This window comes from Rosa chinensis, chromosome 2 (assembly GCF_002994745.2).
Source record: "Rosa chinensis cultivar Old Blush chromosome 2, RchiOBHm-V2, whole genome shotgun sequence".
Classification (NCBI taxonomy): Eukaryota; Viridiplantae; Streptophyta; class Magnoliopsida; order Rosales; family Rosaceae; genus Rosa; species Rosa chinensis.
Genome location: NC_037089.1, coordinates 50,683,283 through 50,710,964, shown reverse-complemented (window position 1 = coordinate 50,710,964; position 27,682 = coordinate 50,683,283). Strand labels below are relative to the sequence as shown.

Sequence of the window (27,682 nt, the reverse complement as noted above, 5' to 3'; positions counted from 1 at the left end):
GAAGCAAGGACATGATACGACATCAAGGAGTAGCACAGCACGTTCAGTTCTTGGAGATGCTTGCCCAGAAAAACCGCCAATGACGAGTCGTTTAGGTGCAGCCAATTGAGGGTGAGGCTACTAAGACCTCCGCACCCACCAACAATGCTACTCAAAATCTGGGGATTTGCAGAAAACGTCTACCAATGAAGCTCTCTTGTTTGACATAAATCAACACTACTGCAGCTAAGAAGCATCAGCAGTTCTTTGAAGGCATGAGCAGATGAAAAAGAGTCTAGCAATAGTGTCTAGCTGGTGAAGGGTGTATTAGATATTCACTTCACCAAAAAAATTAGGGAAAAAAATACAAACAGTACCCAACCTATGGGCCACTCTGAATTTCTATACCCAAACTTCCGAAACTATCACAATGGTACCCCAAATATCCCGCCCGACCCAACATATATACCTACCGTCCATGATGGCGTTAACCCCTATGCCACGATGCGTATTTTTAGGGATATTTTGGTCACTTCATTCACTTAGACTTTTTTTAATATTTTTTTCCTCTCTCAATTTTTTTTCTTCAAACCCAGTTATATAACCTCTCTCTCTCAGATATATAACCCCCCCCTGTCTCTCTCTCGTCCTCATTCAAACCCAGACAACCCTCTCTCTCTCTCTCTCTCTCTCTCTCTCTCTCTCTCTCAGATATAACCCCCCCCCTCTCCCTCTCTCGTCCTCATTCAAACCCAGACAACCCTCTCTCTCTCTCTATAACCTCTCTCTCTCAGATATAACCCCCCCCTCTCTCTCTCGTCCTCATTCAAACCCAGACAACCCTCTCTCTCTCTCTCTCTCTATAACCTCTCTCTCTCTCAGATATAACCCCCGCCCCCTCTCTCTCTCTCGTCCTCATTCAAACCCAGACAACCCACTCTCTCTCTCTCTCAGATATATAACCCCCCCCTCTGTCTCTCGTCCTCATTCAAACCCAGAGAACCCTCTCTCTCTCTCTCTCTCAGATATATAACCCCCCCTCCTCTGTCTCTCGTCCTCATTCAAACCCAGACAACCCTCTCTCTCTCTCTCTCTCTCTCTCTCTCGTCCCCATTCAAATCCAGAAACCCAGAAACAATCAACAATGGTGGAGCCTACCATAAACCCATTAACGATGGTGAAATGGTGAATTAATAGCAAAAATCACTTTCTGACACCCAAAGAAGTAGCAATCAGCAGTGGTGGAGTCTAAGCTCTAACAGAGCCGATCGAGAGACCTCGACAACCTCTTTTCTGTTTTCCTCTAATTTTTCTCACAATCACTTTCTTCACACTTAATTCCGTTTTGTTTCATGCTCTTGTTTTCGTCGTTGCGTGTAAAAAAGGGGTTTGCAAGAAGAAATCTGGGGGAAGATAGTGTTTTTATTAGCTCTGATTGTGTGCTTTGGGGCTGATTGTTTTTGGGTCGGTTGATTTTAGGCAGAGCCGGCCCTGGGCATAGGCCCAATAGGCGCAGGCCTAGGGCCCCCAAAAAAAATATAACCCCTTTTATATATATGTTAAAAAAGTCCATAATCTTTATTTTGTTCTGAAAAAAAAAAAAAAAAAAAAAGATTGGTTGTTCCTGACTTTTGTCCTTCCGCCGACAGCTGCTCTGAGTGTTCTCCCAAATCTATCTCCTCACTTTCAGACGAAAGTCACGAAATTCGTCCATAAATTTCTCCAGGTAATTCTCTCTTGCTCGAATTCCATGTCTCTTCTAGTTCTTCAATTGGGTAGAAACGAAAGGTCGAGATTTGGGATTCTGGGTGATGATGATTTGTGTTTGGGTACTGGGTGATGATGGTTTGCGTTTGGGTACTGGGTTGGTGAGTGGGTTTGTAGGATTGTAAGAGATGAAAGCCTCTGGTTTATTCTTTAATTTCAAATTGATTGTTTGTGCTACTACTGTGCTTCGTATCTCTTGGTTCATTTGTGCTGATCTAATCTTAATAAGAATAATGTTCTGTAGTTCATTTCTAGGTTGTCTAGTTATGATCATTGTTCTGTACATTCATTATATGTTTATTATTTTCTCATTGTTGGTTTGATACATTTTTGTTCTGTTTTATCTTTTATAGATTATGATGGCTCCGATTAGGAAGTATCCTTCTGGGGTTAAAAAAGAAAAGAGAAGCAAAAGAGAGAGGCATTGGTTAAGCTTCAAGCCGGATGTACTTCAACGCAAATGATGAACAAGTACAAGAGAATGAGAATGATAATGTGAATGAGAGTCCATAAGAGATTTTTTTTTATTTTTATAAAATATATTTAAAGGTAGGGAGCCCCAATTTTTTTTTTCCGCCTAGAGCCCCGGAAATCCCAGGGCCGGCTATGATTTTAGGGGAGATATGAAGTGGATTGTGAGAAATTTTGGGTTTTGATCAGCTTAAAGGTGGAAGTTTGAGAGGTGCCGATTTCGGCCTCAATTGCGAACACCAGAAGGTCCTCATTCCAAAGCTATAAATTCAAGCGGCATGGAGGAAGGTGTTCCTCCAACTGATGGCAGTGGTGCTCAAGGTTTGAGAGCTGAGCATAGAGACCCAAAAGAGAGAGGGTAGGTCTGTTGAAATCATCAGAAGAAAAAAATAAAATTGAGAGAGGATTCTGGATTTCATTCTTTTGGCAATGGTCTGGAGAAGATGATGGGAGAGTTGGGAGGAAGAAGAAAATTAAGAAAGCTAGAGGAAGAAGAAGAAATCTGGTGAAAGGACGAGAATATCCCTCAAAGTTTAACAGTTGACTAATTCCGTAACATCTAACAGTGTTTTAGGTACTAAAGTTAGGTCGGGGTCCGAACTTCAGGTACCAAAGTGATAGTTTTGGAAACTTGGGTACAGAAATTCGGAGTCGGTCATAGTTTGGGTACTGTTTGTATTTTTTTCCCAAAAAATTAATTGCTTATAAGCAGGGGAGCTAAAAAGCCCCCCCAAACGCACCCTTAGTCTTCGTCTCCGTCAATTTCAAATCCAGCCTCAATTTCCTGAAGGAATAACTCATTTCCCAATCTCCCATTCTCGGCTTCTCCCAAGCCACAATCTCTTCAGAAATCATTCCTCCAGTGCATGGCCATTTCTTAATTTCCTCTTCAGCCTCTTGATTCAAGCAAATTCTAGTTCATGCGGAAACTCATCGACTGATCGACTACGGGCTATTGAGCTATTCGAAGTTTCGAACTGGAGAATCGTCTCTCACAGTCTCACTCTCTCCTCCTCCGCCAGTGCCGCCTGCGGGTCCAATTCTAGCTCCTCTCTCGGTGGTGTTGAAAGGGTTGGTGGGCTGGCGCTGGTTAGGTCCGGCAGTTGCTTCCCTGCTCTCAATAGCTGAGTTGTTTTATGGAGGTAAATATATATGAAATCATGGGAACTCTGTTTTGTGTTAGATTATTACATCAAGAACATAATTGGGTAAATTAGTTTTTGTTTCATGAAACTGGGTTTTTGTAGAGATTAATCGCTAAGACTAATGAGTTTGTTTTTCTCTAGACTTTCATTTGTATATATGATATAATTCTCTTTGTTAGTTTTTGTTCAATACATCTATTCTCATATTGTATTGGATTTTTGAGCAATGATCTGTTTGTGTGCAAATCAAATGGGTCTTCTTTATGCAATTTATTGTTTAATTGATGTGGGTTAAATGTGATGCACTGATGTGGGTCTTCTAATCTTCTTTCTGCTGCAGTGTTGTGCAATTGTTGTGGGTTTAATTGATTATTTGATTGATTTTGTCAGTGGGTTAACTGGGTTTAATTGATTTTGTCAACTTATCAAGGTCTGAAGGTCGATCAGTTCATTCAGTTTTCTTCTTTCTGCTGTGCAATTGTTGAATTTGTTGTGGGTTTAATTGAGTTTGAATTTGTTGTATAACGATGCTTTGCTAAAGTGCTAATCAAGTTTGAGATTAATTAAAGTTTTGTGCTTCAAACAGGAGGCTTCTTTATGTTTGTTTGTTTAATTGTGAATGACACTATGAATTGGAACTACAGTTCGTAGGTCTGGAACTATGAATTGTGAATGGCACTAGTCAGGGGTAACACTCACTACGTCCCCCTGACTATGTGTACCTTTTTTTTTAAATTAATAAAATTCTCTTGCACCCTCAATATTCTCCATAATATAAATATATATATATATATATGTATATTTTTTTTGTTTAAGAAATCTTAGCCCGTCCAAGATTTCAATCCTGGATCCGCCATTGGCTGCTCGGTCTCCTTTTTTTTTTTTTTTTTGAAACGAGGGCTTGGTGCTGCTCGGTCTCTATATGCATAGAGTTGTGGTTTTTCTCTGTTCTTATCGTGTTCAACGTAGAAAAGAAATTGATGGCTTTCCAAGAAATCCAAACGGAGATTTTCCTCTTATCAATCCCATGCCATGCAGCTTTTCCCTACTCTTTAAGTCTTTCACCATCAATCTCTCCTATAACTGCACCAAACACGCTTGATTCCTCTCTCCAACATTTTTTCATTTTCGTTTTTCTAATCCTCGGCAGTCCGCAAATTGAAATTCAAGCTCAAAATTCCCAAGCAGCGCCAATTGACCGTATCCCTCCTCCTCCTCTCTCCAGACACTAGTGCACCTTGTCCGAAGCCGAGGGCATAAAACGCCTTCTGGATGAAGATGCTGCAGATATACTCCAATGAGGTCGGCAAGCGCATCCTGGAGATCAACTCCAACAACGCCGCTGCTTCTGCTGCTGAAAACGGCGCGTCGGAGACCGCTGAGGCTCCCAGTGAGGATGTCAAGACTCAAGACTGACCGAGTCAACCTGATCTGCAGCAGTGTTAGGCATTTCTAGCTTTAAATATTAGTATTGAGATCTATTTCCTACTGATTATGGTGTTCTTCTATTAATTATAACAACCTTAAATATTTAGGTATTTAATGCAATGTGATTCCATTTCGGGTACTACAAGATTTCAGTACAGAAATGTTCTTATCTGTTTAAAAATTTAGGTATTATTGCAATGTGCTTCCATTTTCTCTGTTTTATATCATGTGGTGGTTTGGTGTTGGCTTTGTTAATAGATGCTTGTGCTAAAACAATGTAATGAAAGGGATATGAGTTCCATCTCGAAAGAGAAGGAGCTATCTATTGTTTAATTGTTCTGCGTAGGGTTATAAGCTGACATGAGGGTGATTCAATTTTTATGAGTCTTCTATGTCGTTCTGGTTTCTTACATGTACCACAATTGCGTGATTGGCAAGAGCACTAGTTAATGATTTCTTTCCATAGAAGGCGAAGCCTTGTTACTCTTGGATAGGCTTGCTTAAATGTGAGTTTCCCAATGTTTTAATTAGTTTGCTTTAGCTTGGATAGGTTTTACCTGATTTTCTTACCGGGATTCTTATGTAAGATTGTAAGTTATGGCCAATTGGCTATTGATTATTGAATAACAATCAACTTATATTTCATAAAATAAAAAAAAATGTAATGAAAGGGATGCATTCTCAATTTTGGAAATTTTGAAAAATTTTCATCTACTACTCCATATATCTACTGCTAGTGTGTTGTTGTTGTACTGCTTAGCCTAAATTACAATGCTGAATCAAATAATCTGTTAGTATTGTGGTTATATTATGAGTCTTCTATGACGTTTCTGATTTCTTGCTTGTACCACAATTGCGTGATTGGCAAGTGAGGGCTAGTTGAATGATTTCTTTCCATAGGAGGCGAAGCTTTGTTACTCTTGGATAGGCTTGCATAAATGTGAGCTTCCCAATGTTTTTTATTAGTTTGCTTTAACTTGGATAGATTTTACCGGATTTTCTTGCAGGCATTCTTATGTAAGTTTGTAAGCTATGGCCAATTGGCTGTTGATTATTGAATAACAATCAACTAATATTTAAAAAAAAAAATGTAATGAAAGGGATGCATTCTCAATTTTGGAAATTTTGAAAATTTTTCGTCTACTGCTCCATATATCTACTGCTAGTGTGTTGCTGTTGTAGTGCTTAGCCTAAATTACAATGCATAATCAAATAATCTGTTAGTATTGTGGTTATATTATAAGAATATCAGGGAAGGAACAAGAAGAACGTTAGCTGGACCTTATGTTCTTTGGATAGCGACCCTATTGAATGTGTGAGTTACGGGTGTTTTGAGTGGCTACTTCACTGGTAATCAATTTGAGTCTTGCATGATGATGATCCTATGAGGTTAGCTTCTTTTCGGTATAGTAGGATTGCAATGGTATAAGAGTTTCTTACTTGAGCTTGTCAAGTTAAGCTTTTTGGTGAAAGGGATATTGGCCAATGTTCCTCGAAGCATTCTTAATTTCTTATACAGTTTATTTCTTGTTCATGCATGTTAAAACTGGTCTGTGTTCATGCTTCTCTACTTTTGTATCCCATTATGCTGTATCAGTTGTAGCTGATCGGGAAAGGAAAGGTGATTGGTGTTTCATGGTTCACTCGAATTCCACCTTCATTTCGTGTTAGCAAATTTTGTCTCTTCGTCATCATATTCGTGCGAATTCTTTAGTTTCTAAGCAAATGCATGTAATTTCCAGTCTTGTTTTTCGATTGCTTCTATATTATGATGAGGAGGTAATGAAAACACTTAAGAGCCACTTTAGCAAGAAGTTCCAACTTCAGGGCATATTCAGCTGCTCTTATCTGGTTCTCTTCATTTGCAGATGCTCCAATATCCATCTTCTCGTTAACCCGTGAAACAAGCAACTTTTTCTGTGTCTCCCATCCACCTTCTAATAAAGAGCCTTCTAATAAAGAGTCAACACTTTCTTTATCATCTTCCCTGTGAGCATTTCCAGGAGAACAATCCTATAGCTCTAAACATCCACTTTTGAAGTGATGGGCATGTTATGAACCCGGCCACTCCGGAACCTAATTCCGTGCATGAATAGTTAAATTTTTTAACTTCTGATAATACCCAAAGTTAATTAAAACCCCACATATATACTTTTTTTTTAATAATGGAAATCCATTGATAATAAACGCATGCCAAGAAGACCATTACATACCCATCCGCTGACACATAACTATGGCCAGACAAGAATTCGTGGAGGAGCCACAGTGGTACATATGATAGACCCAGAGCCGGCCCTGGGCATAGGCCCAATAGGCGCAGGCCTAGGGCCCCTAGTTTCATGGGCCCCCAAAAAAAATATAACCCCTTTTATATATATGTTAAAAAAAGTCCATAATCTTTATTTTGTTCTGAAAAAAAAAAAAAAAAAAAAGATTGGTTGTTCCTGACTTTTGTCCTTCCGCCGACAGCTGCTCTGAGTGTTCTCCCAAATCTCTCTCCTCACTTTCAGACGAAAGTCACGAAATTCGTCCATAAATTTCTCCAGGTAATTCTCTCTTGCTCGAATTCCATGTCTCTTCTAGTTCTTCAATTGGGTAGAAACGAAAGGTCGAGATTTGGGATTCTGGGTGATGATGATTTGTGTTTGGGTACTGGGTGATGATGGTTTGCGTTTGGGTACTGGGTTGGTGGGTGGGTTTGTAGGATTGTAAGAGATGAAAGCCTCTGGTTTATTCTTTAATTTCAAATTGATTGTTTGTGCTACTACTGTGCTTCGTATCTCTTGGTTCATTTGTGCTGATCTAATCTTAATAAGAATAATGTTCTGTAGTTCATTTCTAGGTTGTCTAGTTATGATCATTGTTCTGTACCTTCATTATATGTTTATTATTTTCTCATTGTTGGTTTGATACATTTTTGTTCTGTTTTATCTTTTATAGATTATGATGGCTCCGATTAGGAAGTATCCTTCTGGGGTTAAAAAAAGAAAAGAGAAGCAAAAGAGAGAGGCATTGGTTAAGCTTCAAGCCGGATGTACTTCAACGCAAATGATGAACAAGTACAAGAGAATGAGAATGATAATGTGAATGAGAGTACATAAGAGATTTTTTTTTTATTTTTATAAAATATATTTAAAGGTAGGGAGCCCCAATTTTTTTTTTCCGCCTAGAGCCCCGGAAATCCCAGGGCGGGCTCTGGATAGACCTACTCTATTCGAACTTATCGCTCACTTATTTAAGTGAGCCTATAACTATGCCAGACATTTCACATAGTGTATAGGCTAAACAAAAGAAAAACCCTATATCTGCTCCTTGCCCTTGAAGCTAGGGCTTGGAGGTTTGCCTGAACACAGTAGACTCAGGACATCTTCAGCTGGAACTTGTTTTGTTTTGGGTGGATTTTTGTTCTTTGCCCCCAAAGGTCGACTGATAGGAGCATTTTAATGTGATATTTTAATAGTTAATTCCTCACATTTTGCTTAGTTATTCCTTAACGAATCGATTTTTAACTTAATTTCTATTTTTAGGTACATTGGAGTAGATGAAGAAGAAATGAGTGTTACGTCCATAATTACCTAGAAATGATGGAGAAGAATGAAAATGCACTAAAAAGTCAACCTTGAATATTTTCTTACTCCGGCTAGGAGAAATCAGAGCCAAGCAAGGAAGAAGGAGCGGCCACCTGACCAAATGAACTCGAAATGAGCTGAAACTCTCCAGATCCATTCTAGACACCCAAAGGATCATTTCTTATGAAGAGTACCAGAGAAAAATATGAGTGGAAGGCCTTCAAACAATCAGCCCAATTTTCTACAGAAGCAAAACCGGAAAACTGGACCTGTAAGAGGTCCAGCAGCATTTACGGCCCAACCACATGGAATAAAGCTCTGAAAATTTGTGAGGATGATATACACTCATAGTGGAACATTTGTTATGAAGAAGTCGAAGGCATATTCTGAATTTTTGATGGAGAAATAATTGAAGGAATAAAGGGGAAGAAACTGATCTGAAAACAGCTCAACACCACATATTCATGTTTCCCACCCATATGAAGAAAGCATTTATTTTTCCTTGGATACATTTTTCTACTCTAAAACATCATCATCACTTCCACATTTCTTCACCTTCATGCTTTGCTTTCATCATTACCTCATCTTTTACATATTTTACAAACCACTTTCATACTCCACTTTCATTATTTTTCTTCATCTCATCATTTCACTCTTCTTTTTCTTCCCTATTTAAACACCTTCTCCTCTCACTCTCAATCACCAATTCCTTCATCCATTTCATCTTCTTGTCTCACCATTTCCTCTCCATTTTCCTTAGTCACAAATTCCTTCATCCATCTCATCTCCTTGTCTCACCATTTCCTCTCCATTTTCCTTAGTCACCATTTCCTACACCAATTCCTTCATCCATTCCATCTTCTTTGTCTCTCCATTTCCTTTCCATTTTCCTTAGGACCAATTCCTTCATCCATCTCATCTTCTTTGTCTCTCCATTTCCTTTCCATTTTCCTTCTCCATTCTCTAGTTGCAAAGTTCTGCATTTTTAAGCAAGGAGAGGAAGAAGAAGAAGGAGCCGTGAAGATCATATCCTCCATCATCCACCTTGAAGCTTGCTTCCAAGATTCAAGATCCAACCATCTAGCTCTCCATCTCCATCTCCACTCACGGTGTAATTCGTTCCTTTTCCTTGTAACCTTTTTGGTTTCCTTGTTTGATTTCGTATGAACTTGTTTCTAGTTAACAATAATGTTTAGGGCAAAGTTTAAGCCCAATTTCTATGTTTAAATAAAGTTTTCGAATTCTATAATTGTGATTCTAAGTTGCTTATGTGAGTTTGTTCGATTAAATTTGCTTTACAGAAAACTTTTATATGTTTATCTTATTTGGGTCGACACTTATAGGATTTGCATGTAATTGGTGCTAGGTTTAAGAACATGAAATCGACTTTTCGTTTTGTGTAACTTGAATCAAAAGTAGTAAAGGTTCTGGACAAGAATCGAATTTAATTGAAGAGGATTGCAATTAGGTGGACTTTTCCATAACTAAGTTGTACACTTGAGTTGATAGCTTTCTCTATGTCTAATGCGTTGAACATGTCATGATTGACTAGCTTTCTAGGGCTTGATTGCATGTTTGATAGGATTAATCTAGGTGCTTTCGCTTAGGTTAATTAGCATTGAAAAGTAAAATATGGGAAATCATTTGCTTTCGAATGTTTCACATGATCAACTCCTCTCTCATGACTTGGAAGAACAATTATAGGGTTTGAATCAAATTTGATTACATGGAATTGATTTTGATTTTTGTTCCTTGCGTTCCACCCTTGTATATATGTTTTTACATTTTCTTTATTTTATTTATTTTAATTTTAATTTTAAGAATCCTAATCCCCCCCTTATTTGTGTTTACTTGTATATATTTATTCTTTATTTTATTTTTGTAAATAATACTTTATTATTTTAATTCTTTATTTGTTTATACAATTGTATATATTTATATTCTTTATTTTATTTTTGTAAATAATACTTTTCTTTATTTGTTTCACAATTACAAGTGTACCCTCAATCCCCGGAATAGAACGATCCCTACTTACTTATACTACTAACGACATTTCAGGGTTAAATTGCGCGCTTGCTCTGAGCGACATCAATTTTTGGCGCCGTTGCCGGGGATTGAAAAATCACTTGCTAAATTGTATCATTTATTGTATATATATTTGTTGTATATAAATTGTTTGAAACTTAGTTTAAATTAACTAGAATATTATTTATATTATTGAACACGAATTTTAATTGTAGGTTGTAAATTGAGAGGAATAGGTGAAGTCTCTTTTGTTAATATTGGCCTAAACCCCTTATTGGTACCTAGCTCAGGTCCCTTAAGGTTGAGGGCGGCCTTTATTAACACTTGTTGAACTGTCTTCACACTTATGAACTTTTTCATCTTAGTAAGAAAGCCTATGTGAAATGGTGTCTAGGAAGGGGACAACGTTCATGACGGGTTTTTGAATCCAGAAGTGCTTGCAAATGGGCCTAAACCACTATGTGGGAGTAGCTCATGCCAAAATGGATTTTTCCTCTCGTGTTCGTCCTCCCCCACCTAGCCATTTCAGTAAGGTTGCCCAAACGATTTGAAAGGGAGTTTGTGTCTAGGCGACTATACTTGGGCCGCACGTCCACTTGATTTACCGCTTGGAATTTGATTCGATATCAATAATGTTTATAATAAAAGAAATACTTGTGAATACTCTATACGTGTAAATTATTTTGTTGTTTCACACTTTAAACTTGTAAAAATACTTTTCACGTTTTATACTCACTTGTATACTTAACTTGTGTCTTATGTACAATATACTTGTTAATTATACTTGTAGTTTGTAATTAATAGTTATACTTGTTTTTATTTTGTATTTCCTTGTTAATTATAGTTACTAACTTTATTTAATGTAGGTACCGTCTGGCTGCAAGACGTAAAATACAAGCGCTACTTGGGAGGCAACCCAATTCAGAATATAATCAGATTTGCTTTCTCTTTCCCTATTTCTTTTTATTTTTCATTTTTTCTCTATTGTTTTTATTTTAGGATTTGTTTTCGTAAATGTCTTCTATCTATGCTTACTTATTTCATTGCATGCTTTTAATTGATTACATTGAGGATAATGCAATATTTAAGTGTGGGGGAAGGGATTTATATTTTTGTCTTTCATTTTGAGTCCTATATATATATTTGTCTTTTATTTTTGAGTCCTTTATATAAAAAATAAAAAAAAAAAATATATATATAAAAAAAAAAAAAAAAAAATTTTGCATTCATTCAGTCTTATTAAATTCAGCTATTTACAAAAAAAAAAAAAAAAAAAAATTAAAAAAAAAAATATATATATATATATAATAATAATAATAATAATAATACTAAGCCATGTCTGCATCTCTGTAGGAGTTGAGACTGAGCTCAAGGGAAATGTGAGAGCCACCGCCATAACCGCCACCTCCCTCGGAAGTAGTCTTCATGTTGCCCAAGATGTCCTCACCATGCATGGGGAATAGTGGAAGGGTTTCAATCTCCTGGTGATATTCTCCTCGTTGTTCCATGATCGATCCATCAGCACCATAGCCGACACGTGACCCAAAGTTTAGATCAATGGATCTGTCAGTGGATCTATCATTACTAGTAGAACCAGTGGAACCAAAATTGAGATCGAGAGATCCACCAACCGGAACGTTCTGAAATTCCTTCAACTTCTGCCTCTCACGAGCCTTGAGGTTCTGGAACCAAAAGAAGACGTTTTTGTCCTCGATCTGCCCATACTGTTTCAGATGCAGGCAGATCTCTTGAATCTGCTCTGGAGTTGGGTACTTAAAACCCTTATCATAGTAAAGGCCCTTGAGGATTCTTAGTTGAGGCGGTGTGGGAGCCCACCGGTTACTACTCCCGGCTGCTTGGATGCTTCCTCCCTCCTCGGTTGGTTGCTGGGCTTGTAATTCCATTTGTTGCTGGGTTTGTAACTCCATTAGTTGCAGAGTTCGTGGTTCCATGTTGATGAAGAAAGGATTTGAGTTTCGAAAGAAAGGCTGAAGGGTTGAGAGAGAAAGGCTGGAACTCGGAAGAATTTTCTTTTGGAGTGAACAGTCGCTCAGAATGCACCTATTTATAGAACGAGTGAGCAGATCTCCACCGTTGGATCGACGATCTCTGAGATTAAATCTACGCGTTGTATTAAAGTCACCCGAAAACACGGAAAAGCTGTTGGCGCGTGGAGGACACGTGGGGGAACTAAACGAATCTCGAGGAGCTGTGACAGACAAGCTACAGCAGAAAGCAGGTTTAATTGCCGTGAATCAAGGAAAAGAAAGGACGCGTGGGGGAATCAAACGAATCTCGAGGATCCGTGACAGACAAGCTATAGCCGAAAGCATGCCATAAATCCAGGAAAAGAAAGGAATATTTACACGTGGGGGAGTTTCTTGGGCCGTGAACTATCATAACTCTTCTCCTTCCCGGAGAAGCTTTGTTAAAACCGTGTGCCTGTTAAGATTTCTACCCTATTTTGTGCTTTACATATACATCCTTTTTTGTCTCCTCTAGATTTTACTAAGGTTTGTCTAAGCGTGCAGTTTCAAATTCCTTCTACTTCCTCATGGCTCGAACCAGGGTTACCCCTCGCAGGGGCATCAATCAACGCCGTGTTCTCTCTTTGGAGGAAGAAGGTCGTCAAGCGGCCACTAGAGCTGGGCTTACTCGTCCATGGGACCATCGTCCTATCCGTGAGCGTACCCGCAGTCCCCCTCCTCTGCCTCGTCGCTCTCCCAGACTGCATCCCGGAGAGTCTTCTTCCTCACCAGCTGCTCGTGCTCCTCGGCCTATGGCCACCCTAGAAAGCTTGTCGGATTCGATTGATGATTTGCGTTCCTCTCTCCGCGATGGTATTATGGTGACAGATTGGAGAGTCAATTGCATGATCGATTACATCTCTGAGATGAACTGCTCTTTGATCCGCTGTCACACTGCAATAAACAAGCTTGCTCAGGAAGTCAATAACTTGCAGAGTTATCCTCCTGGGTTTCCTCGCAAGGACGCTACTGCATCACACCATGAGGACCGTCCTCAGGAGGCTGAAACCAGCAAGAAGGCTGCCACTCGCCCGCATACCGCTCCTCCAAAGGAGTAAATGGAGGTACAAGTCTAGGCTGAAAGACTTTAAACATTAAGCGCTGCATGGGAGGCAACCCATTTCAACAGTATCTGTGGAGGAGCCATCAAACGCAGATTTGCTTTCTCGAACTCTTCTTTCTATTTTATTTTCATGAATTTTAAGTTGTTTTAGGTTTCGTTGTGTTAACTTTCTCTTCTATGCTTGATTTATGCTTTGCATGCTTTATATTTGTTATACATTGAGGACAATGCATGAATTAAGTATGGGGGACGGATTATTGCTTTATTGTGATTTTAGTAGTTAGTAAAAAAAAAAAAAAAATGTTTATAACAAAATAAAATGTTGTGATACACTAAGGTATATTGGATTAAACATAGTCTTGAAAAAGGGTAGCTGTTTCAGTCCCATTGCACATCGAGACTCCCTGTTCCCGTACCTAAGTGTTGAAATTAATTAAATTGTAAAAAAAAAAAAAAAATGTTGGTTTTAGAGTGTTTTTGTGTGTTTGAGTCTTAGGATGCTCCTAACGTCTAGGATGAACATGTCTCCGAATTCATGGCTGAAGGTTTTCACAATCAAAATAGGACTTAATTGAATTCTGTGGTTAATCGACATTGTGATGCTTGTATGAAGATTTGAGATAGGATTGTAACTTGGTTCATTAAGCATGCTAGGATTAAGTCTGATTCATTTGACCCAAGTGAGCTGTTGAGCTAAAATACTTTCTTTTTGAGTGCTTATTGATAATTTCAGAATTTCATGGCTGTATTTGCAAAACCTCATCTTTCTTTGAAAATCCAATGATCTTGTGCCATAGATTTTAATGGACTAGAGAGTACTAGAACTCGGCTGTTGTGACTGTCAAAACTTGTATGCCATAATATGCCCTGATCCTGGATAGGATAGAAGGCATTAGGGTAACCACCATAGCCAAACAAGCATGTGTCCCCAATTGTGCCCGTCGTGGGACTCCTTAGAATGAACCCCTTTGAGCCTACGTTGAAAACCTTTGTTTCATCACCCTCACTACCCTACCATGAGCTTAGTACAAGATATCTCTACCCTTGTCTTAAGGACTTAGTAGAGCATGACATAGTATGTAGGGGTGACGATGAAAGACAAGTGTGGTGTGGGGAAAATCCAAGAAAAAAAAAAAAATTTGCCTTGAAAAAAAAAAAAAAGAAAGAAAGAAAAGCGGCAAAAGAGAAGAAAAATTGAAAAGAAAACTCTTGGGAAAATGTTGAAGTGTGGTTTTGGACTTGCAAATTTGTAGAAGGCTCAAAGTTGAAAATTATGCCTTTGTCCATTCCCATGTTGGTTAGAGTGAAGGTTTGGCCCAAAACAATGATATTTGGTCTACAAAAATAATGACATAAGGTGGTTCTTATATGCTCTGCTAGGTCCTTAGGATTTTTTTGTATCCTTAATCTTCATTTCGAAAACCCTAGCTTAGCCCCATTACAACCTGTTTTAAGTGCTGACTTGATCCTTGAGATGGGCAGTCTTTGGTTAGTGGAGTCAGTTACGCAGTCGAGCTTATGGTTTAGGTCCATTTGTGCACTTAGTCATTTCATGAGGTCTTTAAAAATTCTTCACAAAATGTGTTTATTGATGAAATATGCAAGCTGTTTGTTGCCTTACAATTTGTTCTCTTGCATATACTTGAGTGTGAAGCTTTTAAGCATAGCCATTTCTGAGAGAAAAATCGAGAGTATGCCCTGTAAGTTTGGATTGGACTTGTTCGAAACATGCTATCATTCACTGTATAACTTAAGTTCTCCATATCTTGCTTAGTCATATGAATGTCACAGGTTTATTAACCATGGAATTATCTTTGTGATTTTGATTAAGTGTTTAACGTGAAAGCCATGAGTTTGGAGTCTCTGAGACAACAGTTAGGAGCAATAGAGTCATTTACTTGCCTTTTGTCAAGTCTTTGTTTTGTTTTGGAATTTTTTTGTTTTGTTTTGCTAAGGGACTAGCAAAAGCTAAGTGTGGGGGAATTTGATAGGAGCATTTTAATGTGATATTTTAATAGTTAATTCCTCACATTTTGCTTAGTTATTCCTTAACGAATCGATTTTTAACTTAATTTCTATTTTTAGGTACATTGGAGTAGATGAAGAAGAAATGAGTGTTACGTCCATAATTACCTAGAAATGATGGAGAAGAATGAAAATGCACTAAAAAGTCAACCTTGAATATTTTCTTACTCCGGCTAGGAGAAATCAGAGCCAAGCAAGGAAGAAGGAGCGGCCACCTGACCAAATGAACTCGAAATGAGCTGAAACTCTCCAGATCCATTCTAGACACCCAAAGGATCATTTCTTATGAAGAGTACCAGAGAAAAATATGAGTGGAAGGCCTTCAAACAATCAGCCCAATTTTCTACAGAAGCAAAACCGGAAAACTGGACCTGTAAGAGGTCCAGCAGCATTTACGGCCCAACCACATGGAATAAAGCTCTGAAAATTTGTGAGGATGATATACACTCATAGTGGAACATTTGTTATGAAGAAGTCGAAGGCATATTCTGAATTTTTGATGGAGAAATAATTGAAGGAATAAAGGGGAAGAAACTGATCTGAAAACAGCTCAACACCACATATTCATGTTTCCCACCCATATGAAGAAAGCATTTATTTTTCCTTGGATACATTTTTCTACTCTAAAACATCATCATCACTTCCACATTTCTTCACCTTCATGCTTTGCTTTCATCATTACCTCATCTTTTACATATTTTACAAACCACTTTCATACTCCACTTTCATTATTTTTCTTCATCTCATCATTTCACTCTTCTTTTTCTTCCCTATTTAAACACCTTCTCCTCTCACTCTCAATCACCAATTCCTTCATCCATTTCATCTTCTTGTCTCACCATTTCCTCTCCATTTTCCTTAGTCACAAATTCCTTCATCCATCTCATCTCCTTGTCTCACCATTTCCTCTCCATTTTCCTTAGTCACCATTTCCTACACCAATTCCTTCATCCATTCCATCTTCTTTGTCTCTCCATTTCCTTTCCATTTTCCTTAGGACCAATTCCTTCATCCATCTCATCTTCTTTGTCTCTCCATTTCCTTTCCATTTTCCTTCTCCATTCTCTAGTTGCAAAGTTCTGCATTTTTAAGCAAGGAGAGGAAGAAGAAGAAGGAGCCGTGAAGATCATATCCTCCATCATCCACCTTGAAGCTTGCTTCCAAGATTCAAGATCCAACCATCTAGCTCTCCATCTCCATCTCCACTCACGGTGTAATTCGTTCCTTTTCCTTGTAACCTTTTTGGTTTCCTTGTTTGATTTCGTATGAACTTGTTTCTAGTTAACAATAATGTTTAGGGCAAAGTTTAAGCCCAATTTCTATGTTTAAATAAAGTTTTCGAATTCTATAATTGTGATTCTAAGTTGCTTATGTGAGTTTGTTCGATTAAATTTGCTTTACAGAAAACTTTTATATGTTTATCTTATTTGGGTCGACACTTATAGGATTTGCATGTAATTGGTGCTAGGTTTAAGAACATGAAATCGACTTTTCGTTTTGTGTAACTTGAATCAAAAGTAGTAAAGGTTCTGGACAAGAATCGAATTTAATTGAAGAGGATTGCAATTAGGTGGACTTTTCCATAACTAAGTTGTACACTTGAGTTGATAGCTTTCTCTATGTCTAATGCGTTGAACATGTCATGATTGACTAGCTTTCTAGGGCTTGATTGCATGTTTGATAGGATTAATCTAGGTGCTTTCGCTTAGGTTAATTAGCATTGAAAAGTAAAATATGGGAAATCATTTGCTTTCGAATGTTTCACATGATCAACTCCTCTCTCATGACTTGGAAGAACAATTATAGGGTTTGAATCAAATTTGATTACATGGAATTGATTTTGATTTTTGTTCCTTGCGTTCCACCCTTGTATATATGTTTTTACATTTTCTTTATTTTATTTATTTTAATTTTAATTTTAAGAATCCTAATCCCCCCCTTATTTGTGTTTACTTGTATATATTTATTCTTTATTTTATTTTTGTAAATAATACTTTATTATTTTAATTCTTTATTTGTTTATACAATTGTATATATTTATATTCTTTATTTTATTTTTGTAAATAATACTTTTCTTTATTTGTTTCACAATTACAAGTGTACCCTCAATCCCCGGAATAGAACGATCCCTACTTACTTATACTACTAACGACATTTCAGGGTTAAATTGCGCGCTTGCTCTGAGCGACATCATCGACCTCTCTTCTTTTTTCCACCAGATAGCTCAAATTGTAAAGGTTTTGGCATCATACCCTCTACAGGCACTAGCATACCACCTGGTGTGTCCACCAAACCCAGAGATTTTGCATTGAATTTTGTAGGGAATTCAGGCTTTTTAACCTTCTTTGATGGAGCAATAGGGCTTGTTTTACCCTCCACCAAATCAGACATCATAAATTGCAGTTTTTTGGGAGATGGAAAGGGCCGATCTCTCTTAGTAGGCGGTTCAGTATCCACGGGTATCAAAGCCAAAGCATTGTCTTCAGTAGTATGTGGCTTTCTTACATGACGAAGAACAATGGGTTTGCGTACCTTACTAGTCTCAGCACCTCCAAAAAGAGACCTTCCCACAGGTGGGAGAATGGGGGTGGAAAGCCCTTTGAAGTGAAACAATCCATCATTGAACTGATGTTCCTGAAAACCTAAGAAGGGGCCATTGAGATGCAATTTTTGTGCCGCCGGGTTGGGAGCATCCAGGACCACCTGCACATTGTTTTCAGCCTGACAAGCTTCCCCCTTGTGATACACACAAAGGCAGATACTGCATTTGCCCACAAGATTCTCAAAAAAGAAGTGAACCTCTTGCTCTACCCCTTTGCCAAATTTTAGGGTTTTGTGCATGAAGAAGGGTTTTGAAAGTGCTTGAGAAACCCTAACCCTAATTTCCCGAGTTGCATCAAATAGCTTTTGATCCAAATGAAGAAATTTACCCGCAATAGAGGCAACATTGGCAATAGTGTTCCTTTGCTCGTATGCTGGCGGCATGTTAGTGATGCGAACCCAAAAGAAAAGATCTTCCATCTCCACAGATTGCAGAGAAGCTACTCCATCATATGGTTGCATGACAACCAAAGCGCGATTGAAACTCCACGGTCCTCCCATCAAAACTTTATTTCTATCTCCCCGAAGATCAAAGGAGAAGAGGAATCTATCCGGCGCTTTCGGCTGAACACTGAAGCCTTTATTTAGCACCCATATTCGACGAAAGTGTCGACGTAGATCAGAAGCAGTTGTTGGCTTTGAGGACTGAGGCCTTGCCAAGAGGTAAGACTGGGCATTCCGCTGCGCCCCCCCATTCTCCATGGAGGAGATGTCTACAACCTCATTGGTCATGATAGCTAGTGAGGTTGCAAAACTTTTGGTGACAGAATCAATACTAGCCATTGAGAGAGCTAGATGTAGTGCTGCAAGGATTCAAGAATGGTAGAGATTGGTGGCAAAGAAGGCCAACTTTGGCTTAGGGTTTTGGTGCGGCACAGAGGATGCCGCCTAGGGTTTACTGGTGAAGAAAAAAACCCCACATATTTACTTAATTAATAATGTATAAAGGATATGTTGCAGCATATACTCAATTATAATTTCTCCCCTTTATTCAAGTGGTGATTAAGTCTCTCATGCTTGAAGTGTTTTTCCTTGAATTTTCTTCAAATCGATGAGGACTAGAATAGGTGGGTGAGTGAAAAGAAGAGAATGGAAGAAAAATGGATGTGGAGGGGTTGGTGTGAACTGTGAAGAGAGTGAGAATCGGTATGGTGGTAGTTGGAGCACGTGTTAATTAACTCTTTATTTATTTTTATTTATAAAAATTTATTTTATAAGGGACTAGTATACTAGAGAACAATTTAATGAGCGTGTGTCAGTTGACTAGTATAAATGTATAATAAAATTATAAAAGTGAGAACAATTTAAAACGTGTACTAGTATCCATTATCTCTCACTCTAATTGAAAGCCCAATCGATTAGTGTTAATTAGACCTTTTTTTGTGTATGGTACATTATTTTGCCTTGGATACTAGTTGACTGATTGATATATCAAGTGGGTCCTGACCCGACTCTTCCAGAACTAAAGAGTGATGCATGCATGAATCAAAGTTTCTGAAAATTAATGCACCGAAAACAAACAAACTTTCTGAAAAAACAGTCATGCACCGGTACATGTTGTTCTAGCTAGCTCTTGATGCCGCAATCATCTTCCTCCCTCCTTTCTCTGTGAGGTTCAAATACTTGCCATCTAGACATTTGATATCTGAAAGCTTTGAATATTTTCTTTAACAAAAAGAAAGAAAGGAAATGATGAAGAAGAGGTATGTATAGTATTCAATTCAGAACAAGAACCTACTTCAGAATGAGAATACTAGTAAGCTATTTATACAAGAGTGTCAAGTAGATAGCAAAATACACTTTTACCGTTAAAACCTCCCCTCAAGCTGATGGGAGGGAACCTAGCATCAGATTGCAGCATATGAAAGAAGTAAGAAGAGAACAATCAAGAATGCTTGTTTCAAAAGCATCAGATTGCAGCATAGAAAGAAGTAAGAAGAGAACAACCAAGAATGCTTGTTTCAAAAGGTCAACCAGGAGGAATAAGTGGCGGAGATGGACATAGCACTATGCCAATAAAGCCTTCAGATGACATATGAGATCTGTCGTCTGATATGTAAATTATATGTTGTCTATTCAACTGCCATCTCTCACGGCATCAAACGACAGATATCCTCTGTCATCTCTTCTCACTCAGACAACAGAAGTTTCACAAGAGTCTATCATCTGAACAACCCAACACTGAAGGATTTGGGACTTTCTGTCGTTAATAATCACATACAACGACAAATTAATGTTGTTCAAATGAACTACAAACTACAATTTTAATAAAACTGCTGTTGTCTGACATGTAATAAGAACACATTTATATGTTGTCTGAAGTTACCAAAATAAAGGCTTCTTTAACAATATGTTGTCTGAATGCATTTTCAAAGACATTTGATTGTTGTTTGAAATTCACTTAAAATTGGGTAAATTATAACTCATCTGTCGTCTAAATAGTTTTAAGAATTTAATTTTATGTCTTTTGTCTTGTATTCCAACCACAGTTTTAAGTATTTATATTGTCTGATAGACAATATAACTATATGTAATCATGTAGTTGTGTAGTTTGATTGAGGTCAGAAACTCACTCTTCTGTTGTTTGATATAACAAGAATTAACAACAGATTTTGGTATGATTTAGTTGTTCATTTTCATGTTGAGACAACATATGTTGTAATCTTGTGTTGATTGTTAACCATATGGACATCATTCATTTTAGAACAATACAAAAGGCTTGTTATATCATCAAAGTCAAAAGGCTTGAAGCCAATTCAGAACATAATTTAAGAGAACACCAAGCAAAACTAGACTACTTCTAACCCAAAAATAAATAATTATAGAGTAATATTACTCCAAAGCAATCTACCATATATATATATATATATATATATATGGAATTGACATGGCGTTCTGCAAGCTCTCCTCTCCCAGTAAAATCGACACGAAAGAGTCAAAGCAATCTGCGTCACACATCAAAAGGGAGACATAAGTGAACTGGAATGTTAAAGCATGAACAACTTAGCTTTGGGAATTTATTAAAGTTCATTTGTACAGCGATGAACTTGAACTTTTGCAGACTCATAGTAAACATGTTAAGGTAGAACATACTGAATTTTCATGGAATTCAGATTTAGGACAGCAAGGAAAAAGATGAACAAATCTGACTGAACTGCAGGAGTCATATAAAAAAAAATCTCAGCAGCATGGTCAACTTAGAAAATTCACCAAAAATTCATTGTAAGTCCAATTGACATGAAATCAGTTTTGAAACAACTATTTGAAATGCATAATTCAATATACATAAAAACCAGAAGTTAAATGATTCAAATAGGAGTTCAAATCTCAACACAAAATCAGAAGATACTTTAAAAATGCTAGAACTTTCCCAAATGCAGACCAAATTTGGAAGAATCACTGAAAATTCACTTTGCTTCGGAATAAGATGAAACTTTCTAGATCCTTTGTTAACTAACAAAACAGAAACATGTCAAAATTTCAGTATATTTGAAGATGAGTAAGTAGGGTAAAACAAATACCAAAGAGAGCTGTGCTACAGGGCAGTTTCTGCAGAAGTCCAAAAAAGTTAGCACCTATACATGACTGCTTAGACTACAATTTTATAAGAGATTAAAAAGAACAAAATCACTCACAAGTCCCAACTCCCAACCCAAAGATTATCAATTCCTAAAGCTTATCAATTTATATAAAATGGATGCTAATACAATAGAGAAGGTCATGAAGCAATCTAGAAACTAACAACTACTTGACTGCACTATGTGATCAATTTTGTTTATATATTAAGTTTACAAGAAAGGGTATTACCCATGGAAGCTTCCCAGCGGTTTCAACAGCAGAATACTTGATGGTAAGCCTATGGGACTGGGAGTTAGAGGTAGCAATTTCATGGGTGATGGATTGTCTAATCAGAACTGTTTTGCTAGTAATTGAGTTTATGGTCTAGATAGTTATTCTGAGAACTAAATTCTATGAGCATAAAATTGGTTGGTTCCTAAATTGTCGTTTAAGAAGAGAGTGACAGCAATTGAAATTACTGTCAGAATGACCTATAGTACTAAATATACAAGTGACGAGCAGCACCGATCTATCCTTACCGTTCCTCCACCAACACCAAGTCCTTGTCTACTTGTCATGAAAGTGATACCCTTCCACTTTGCAACATAATGAACCTGCAAACAGAGATGCATAGTTAAATTGCATTCATCGTACTTGAATTACTCATATAAATATTTGGTAGTTTGAAAGACTCTTGAATTACTCATAGATTTTTGGTAATTTGAAAGACTCTAATAATGTGTTTTAGCAACCTTATATGAGGTCAAGTTTACTTTAAAATCTAAGACAGAATGTATCCATTACATGCTTAGTTGATTTTTGAGGATGCAACTAATGAACAACTCTAATCCCAGAAGATATATGAGGGCTTACTGATATGGATACGAAAAAAATTTAAATAGAATTGAAACATAGCAAAGTAAATCCAGAAGAGCAAAATCAGAAAAAGAATAAGCAATTACCGAAATCTGTGAACCTTTTCCTTGGAAGGTGGAGAAACTCCGCATATTCTTTGCAGCCTTCATCAATCTTATGAGGCTGGAACACTAGAGGATGCCGACTAACAATTCCTGCAATTATTTCCCCATGTGTCATTTCCCAAACATCCAAGAAGCTAGAAACATCACCATAAATGAAAACATCCTAAAAATGAGTGGCAAGAATAGCCAAAGTCTAGCATTTGATATCTACATGACTAAACAAATTAATATGGCCACTCTATCGACCAAACCAAGCCCTCACAGATGACTATGAATCTTATCAAAACCATGGGGTAAGAAGTCCTTCCCGATAATGCTCTCCAAGACAGAAGACTTCCCCAAATTCGACCCCACAAAACTGAAACATAAGTAAACAATATCCATTAATATCACAATAAATTCATTTTTCATGAATTTTCTTCTCAAATACACCTTTCAAATTAATACACATGCTTCAGCTAACATGAGCAAAATTCCACTTTCACCAAAATGCATAAAAGGCAATTTGCTTCCGCTACACAGCACAATAACTAGAACTAGTCTAGCGTCTAAAAACTGGTCCAGAATTCGACGAATCTGTGATTAAGCACAATAATCAAGCATCCAAGATTATATATAACATTGATCACTACACTTTTGCTTTGGAAATGCTTCTTTTCTTTCGCTCAAAATGGATCTATTTTTGAAAACAAGCCATCTGAGTATACAAGAAATTGCAGGCCAAGTTTAATTATATAAAAAACCATATATTAGTTAGAAGAAGAACTTATTCAGTCTTCCAACAGGAAATCGTTCCCTGCTTTCTGTTACTACATGTAAATAATTGACCTATCAAACAAGTGATGAGTAGTAAGGCATGCCTCCAAATCTTACTAAAGCATGTCTTGCAGCATAGAAATAACCAGCAGAACCCAAGCTATAAAAGTAAATTGGACACCAATATTTATCCTTTTCCCACCACTAACATACCAAAGGTAGAGGAAGCAGCTCATAGTACACTCTGTAAAACGGACTATGTTAGGATTGCTGATAGCTTGAAAGCTATTTCAATGCTTCTGCTTAACACAATAATCATACTCTCTATCTTCATCGCTAAGCAAATTATGCAATAGACTTCAATCAAGCAAAGCATTCACACAGCATCTACTATGAACTAGGTTATACAGCTGACCAAAGCAGAGTCAGAATAGCTAGATCAATCAGAGAGAAAAGAGAAGGTGGAGGAATGAACCGGGAGCTGACCTGGGCACCGATGGCAGCGATGGAGGGAAGTGAGTCCCAAAGAGTCGGTAATGTGTGGGTTTCGCCGTGGTCACCGAGAGCTGTGCAAGCCCTTTGGATTTTGTTCACCAGCGAGATCAGGTTCTCCATCCAAAACTCAGCGGTGACGGAGGGAGCTACGGGCGAGGTGGGAGTCAAATCGGGTGGATTTGAGAAAACGTTCACCATTCTGAAAAGGTAGATCTGCTATTGGGATTGTGACGGTGATGAGTCGGCTAGACAGAAATAGAGAAAGGAGGTGTGGGGATGTTCGAGAGTATTTGAAAACTTAGACCTGAGCTGCTAAAAAACCAGCAGAAAGTTATGAAAATCAAAAGCCCAAAAAGAGAATTGGAATAGCAATTTGGTATGCAGATGAGGGAGGCATGATAGAGAAATTTACCCACTGCAAATGTTGGAGGATAGGCTGTTGGTTCGACATCAACTGGTGTTTTTGGCCATGTGAGTAAGGATGAAGCGGGAAATTTCGCAAGAGAGACGGCAAGCTGTGAGTGTTAGGTGTCTGAGAGGAGAGAGAGGTTTCATTTTCGATTAGCACCTTTATTTCCTTTCAGAAAACAAAAGGAAAAAAAAAGGTGGGAAGTTTAAGTTTGGCAACAAAAATTGAGCGGGCAACGTACACAGTTTGGGTATACTTTTTCTCCATTTACTCAGACAACATATAAATGTCATCCCAATTTTCAATATTTTAATGAGAAATCCTCAGTCTTTGAAGACAACAAATAACTGTTGTCTTAATTTTCTAACTTACAAAAAAGATGAAAAAACCAAAATAGTATGGATTCTCATGCTATTCAGACAACAGAATTAATTTATATGTTGCCTGAAGAAGTTTAAAAAATTCAGACAATAGAAAACAACAATTCTGTCGACTGAAATGTATTGTCTGAAGGCATTATTGGCATAGTGTAGCTTCACTGGATGAGAGGCCTTCCTACAATACAGTGTAGTTTTATTTGAAGGTGTAGACATGAGCTGCTTGATGGGTTGATGCTTTTTAGACAATCTTCGAAATTCTTATCTTTAGACACAATTGAAGGGCCTGCTGAGGCAAAGAGTGAAGAACTTCCATTATTAGATAGACCAAGACCAGAAGGTAGAGCATTTTTTGACTGAAAAAGTGAACCTGAGCTACTCCTCAATGCAAACCCATCCTTGGAAATAAGCCCAAAAGAAATAGTGGAAGTGGAAAACCCAGTTCCAGAAAGATTTGTGAAGGCATTTTGGCTACTCAAAAACTTCTGAAATGAGTTCAAAGTGACACCTATACTTGGGTCTGCAATTTCATCTTTCTTCTCTCTCTTCTCGTCATTTTCAGTCTTCTCAATATTTCCGGTCTCCCCATTAGTTATAGTCTCATCAGTATCTTTTTTCATAATACTTGCAAGTGCTTGGACTGTGGCTGAGGCAGATGAAACCGGCACAATTGAACCACTGTTGCCTGCTCCTTCAATGAAGTTGATAGACTTGGGATGATCAGATGCAAGGTTGTCAAAGCTAAGAGAAGCCCCATTGTGAAAGAGTGTGAACTTTTCATTTCCAACTTCGTTGCTCAACAAGTGTCCAGAATTAGGTGCAGACTCTGGAATACCAATATTTGGGGTGAATGGAACCATTTGTTGATAGTTTGGGGCAGCAGTAGGCACATTAAGAACTGAACTGGATATCATGTTGTTCTGCAGTATCCCAAAATGTGTAGTGGAAACAAGTGATGGTGCATAATAATGATGAACATTGGAACCAGAAGATAATGTGTTGAAATGATTATAAGCAGGTATACCAGATAACACACTAGTATTGGTAACATTAGGCAAGAAACCATCATTTAATGCATCATTATGTAAAGCAGGTGCCATAGAACAATTAGCAGTATACTGAGATGACAAGATTGCATGAGATGGTATTCCAGTACTTGAAATTCCATATTTCATAGTTCGAGATGAATTGTTACTGTAAGTGCTAGCATTGGAAGACATGGTATCTTGAGTTTGAAGCACCAATGTTTCTTCAAAATCTCTCTCAATAGCCAACAATTCAGATTGAAACTCTTCCATAGAGAAGAATTTGTCCATGGTTTTAATAACCACTTTGATGGTGTTATACTCGGGAGGCAGACCATTGAGACCTAAGATGATAATGTCTTCATCAGGAAAATGTACACCTACAAAAGCCAACTCGTCTTTCTCTCATAGGCACAAGTCGCAGGTGAGCTCCGCCGTAGCACAAGAAGAAGAGTCAGAAGAAGAAAGCAGTAGCGAGAAAAATGGCGATGGCAAGCAAAGTGAAAGATGTGTCCCCTCACGAGTTTGTCAAGGCCTACGCTGCTCATCTTAAACAATCCGGCAAGATTGAGCTTCCTGAATGGACCGATATCGTGAAGACTGCTACATTTAAGGAGCTAGCTCCTTATGACCCTGATTGGTATTATATCAGAGCTACATCTATGGCAAGGAAAATCTACTCGAGGGGTGGTCTTGGTGTTGGTGCCTTCCGTAGGATCTATGGAGGAAGCAAGAGGAACGGAAGCCGCCCACCACACTATGGATAAGTAGAGCAAAATTCTAAAGTGTCCTAAATGAAAATTGCTAGTCTCACTATGTTTCCCATTAACAATTGTAGTTTGATACAATTGTGACAAACAACATATTTGGCGATATATTATCTGATGAGGCCTCAATGATTACCGGAAGTATTGGGATGCTTCCATCTGCTAGTCTTGGAGAATCAGTAAGGCAACGTTGTTTTTCAATGGTTCAAATTTAGCTCTATATGTTCAACTGTGTGAGGAATCTGTTTTTGGTAGGACCTTCTAGCCTTTGCCTTTTTGTTTTGAGGTATGTTTGGATTCCTTTTGATCTGAAACATTAGAATTCCCATTGGCTCAGGGTCCTGGACTTTTTGAACCTATACATGGTTCTGGTCTTGATATTGCTGGACAGGTTGGTTTTCCCCCACATCAAATTATCTTGGAGTACAATGCGATTTAAATATGAAACGGTCCAACATGCAGGATAAGGCAAACCCATTAGCAACGGTTCTCAGTGCTGCTATGCTTTTGAAGTACGGTCTTGGAGAAGAAAATGCTGCCAAGAGAATTGAGGCAGTAGTCCTTGATACTTTGAACCGGGGGTTTCGAACAGTTGATATCTATTCGTCCGGAACGGTATGTACATTTTCAGTTTCTCATGATTTCTTTTATTTTGTTCTTTTTCATTGGTAGGTGGACATGATAAAATCCAACATATTATAATGCTCTTGTGTGAAACACAGACATATGACACTGATTACTTGTTGGAAATTTTGTTTCTCATTCCTCTAGTTACCTACAAGTAGCTCCTAAAAAAAAAGGCAAATTACCACTACCTACATTTTTAGCCCATAAATTACCATTAGCAGACTTGTTTTTTTTGAATTCCCAAGCAGTACTGTGCAAGGCCCATGCGGTCAGATTCCTTCACTTTTTGAATTATTTCTATTGGCATGTAAATTACAAATCTGTCATTGTAGGTTTGATAATATGAATTAACACTGCTGAATGTCAATAGCATTATGAAGAAATAATAATTCTACATTCCATCTTTGTTTTCCTTAGAAACAACTCATTTATTTAAAAATTCTAAAAACTATTTATAAATATTACAATATGAAACTTGAACTATATATCATTTATCTCTGGCTTTTTGCTACTTTCACCTACAAGTTGCTTTGAATTTCACATCTTCTCATGGTGAAGAAGTTTCTCCAGTCCTGGAGTACTAACCCT

The 27,682-nt window shown here is 37.8% G+C and overlaps 2 protein-coding genes across 2 annotated transcripts in view; both read left to right on the top strand.

Annotated features, from left to right (window-relative positions):
* LOC112189403 (3-isopropylmalate dehydrogenase 2, chloroplastic) overlaps positions 1-27,682 on the top strand; it is a 37,027-nt gene that overhangs the window by 7,056 nt on the left and 2,289 nt on the right. The gene's annotated exons all lie outside the window — the stretch shown is intronic.
* On the top strand, positions 26,133-26,467 carry LOC112187631 (40S ribosomal protein S19-3). Its single transcript, XM_024326506.2, has one exon. It carries the CDS (start codon positions 26,183-26,185, stop codon positions 26,465-26,467), a length of 285 nt encoding a protein of 94 aa, XP_024182274.1. The 5' UTR covers positions 26,133-26,182.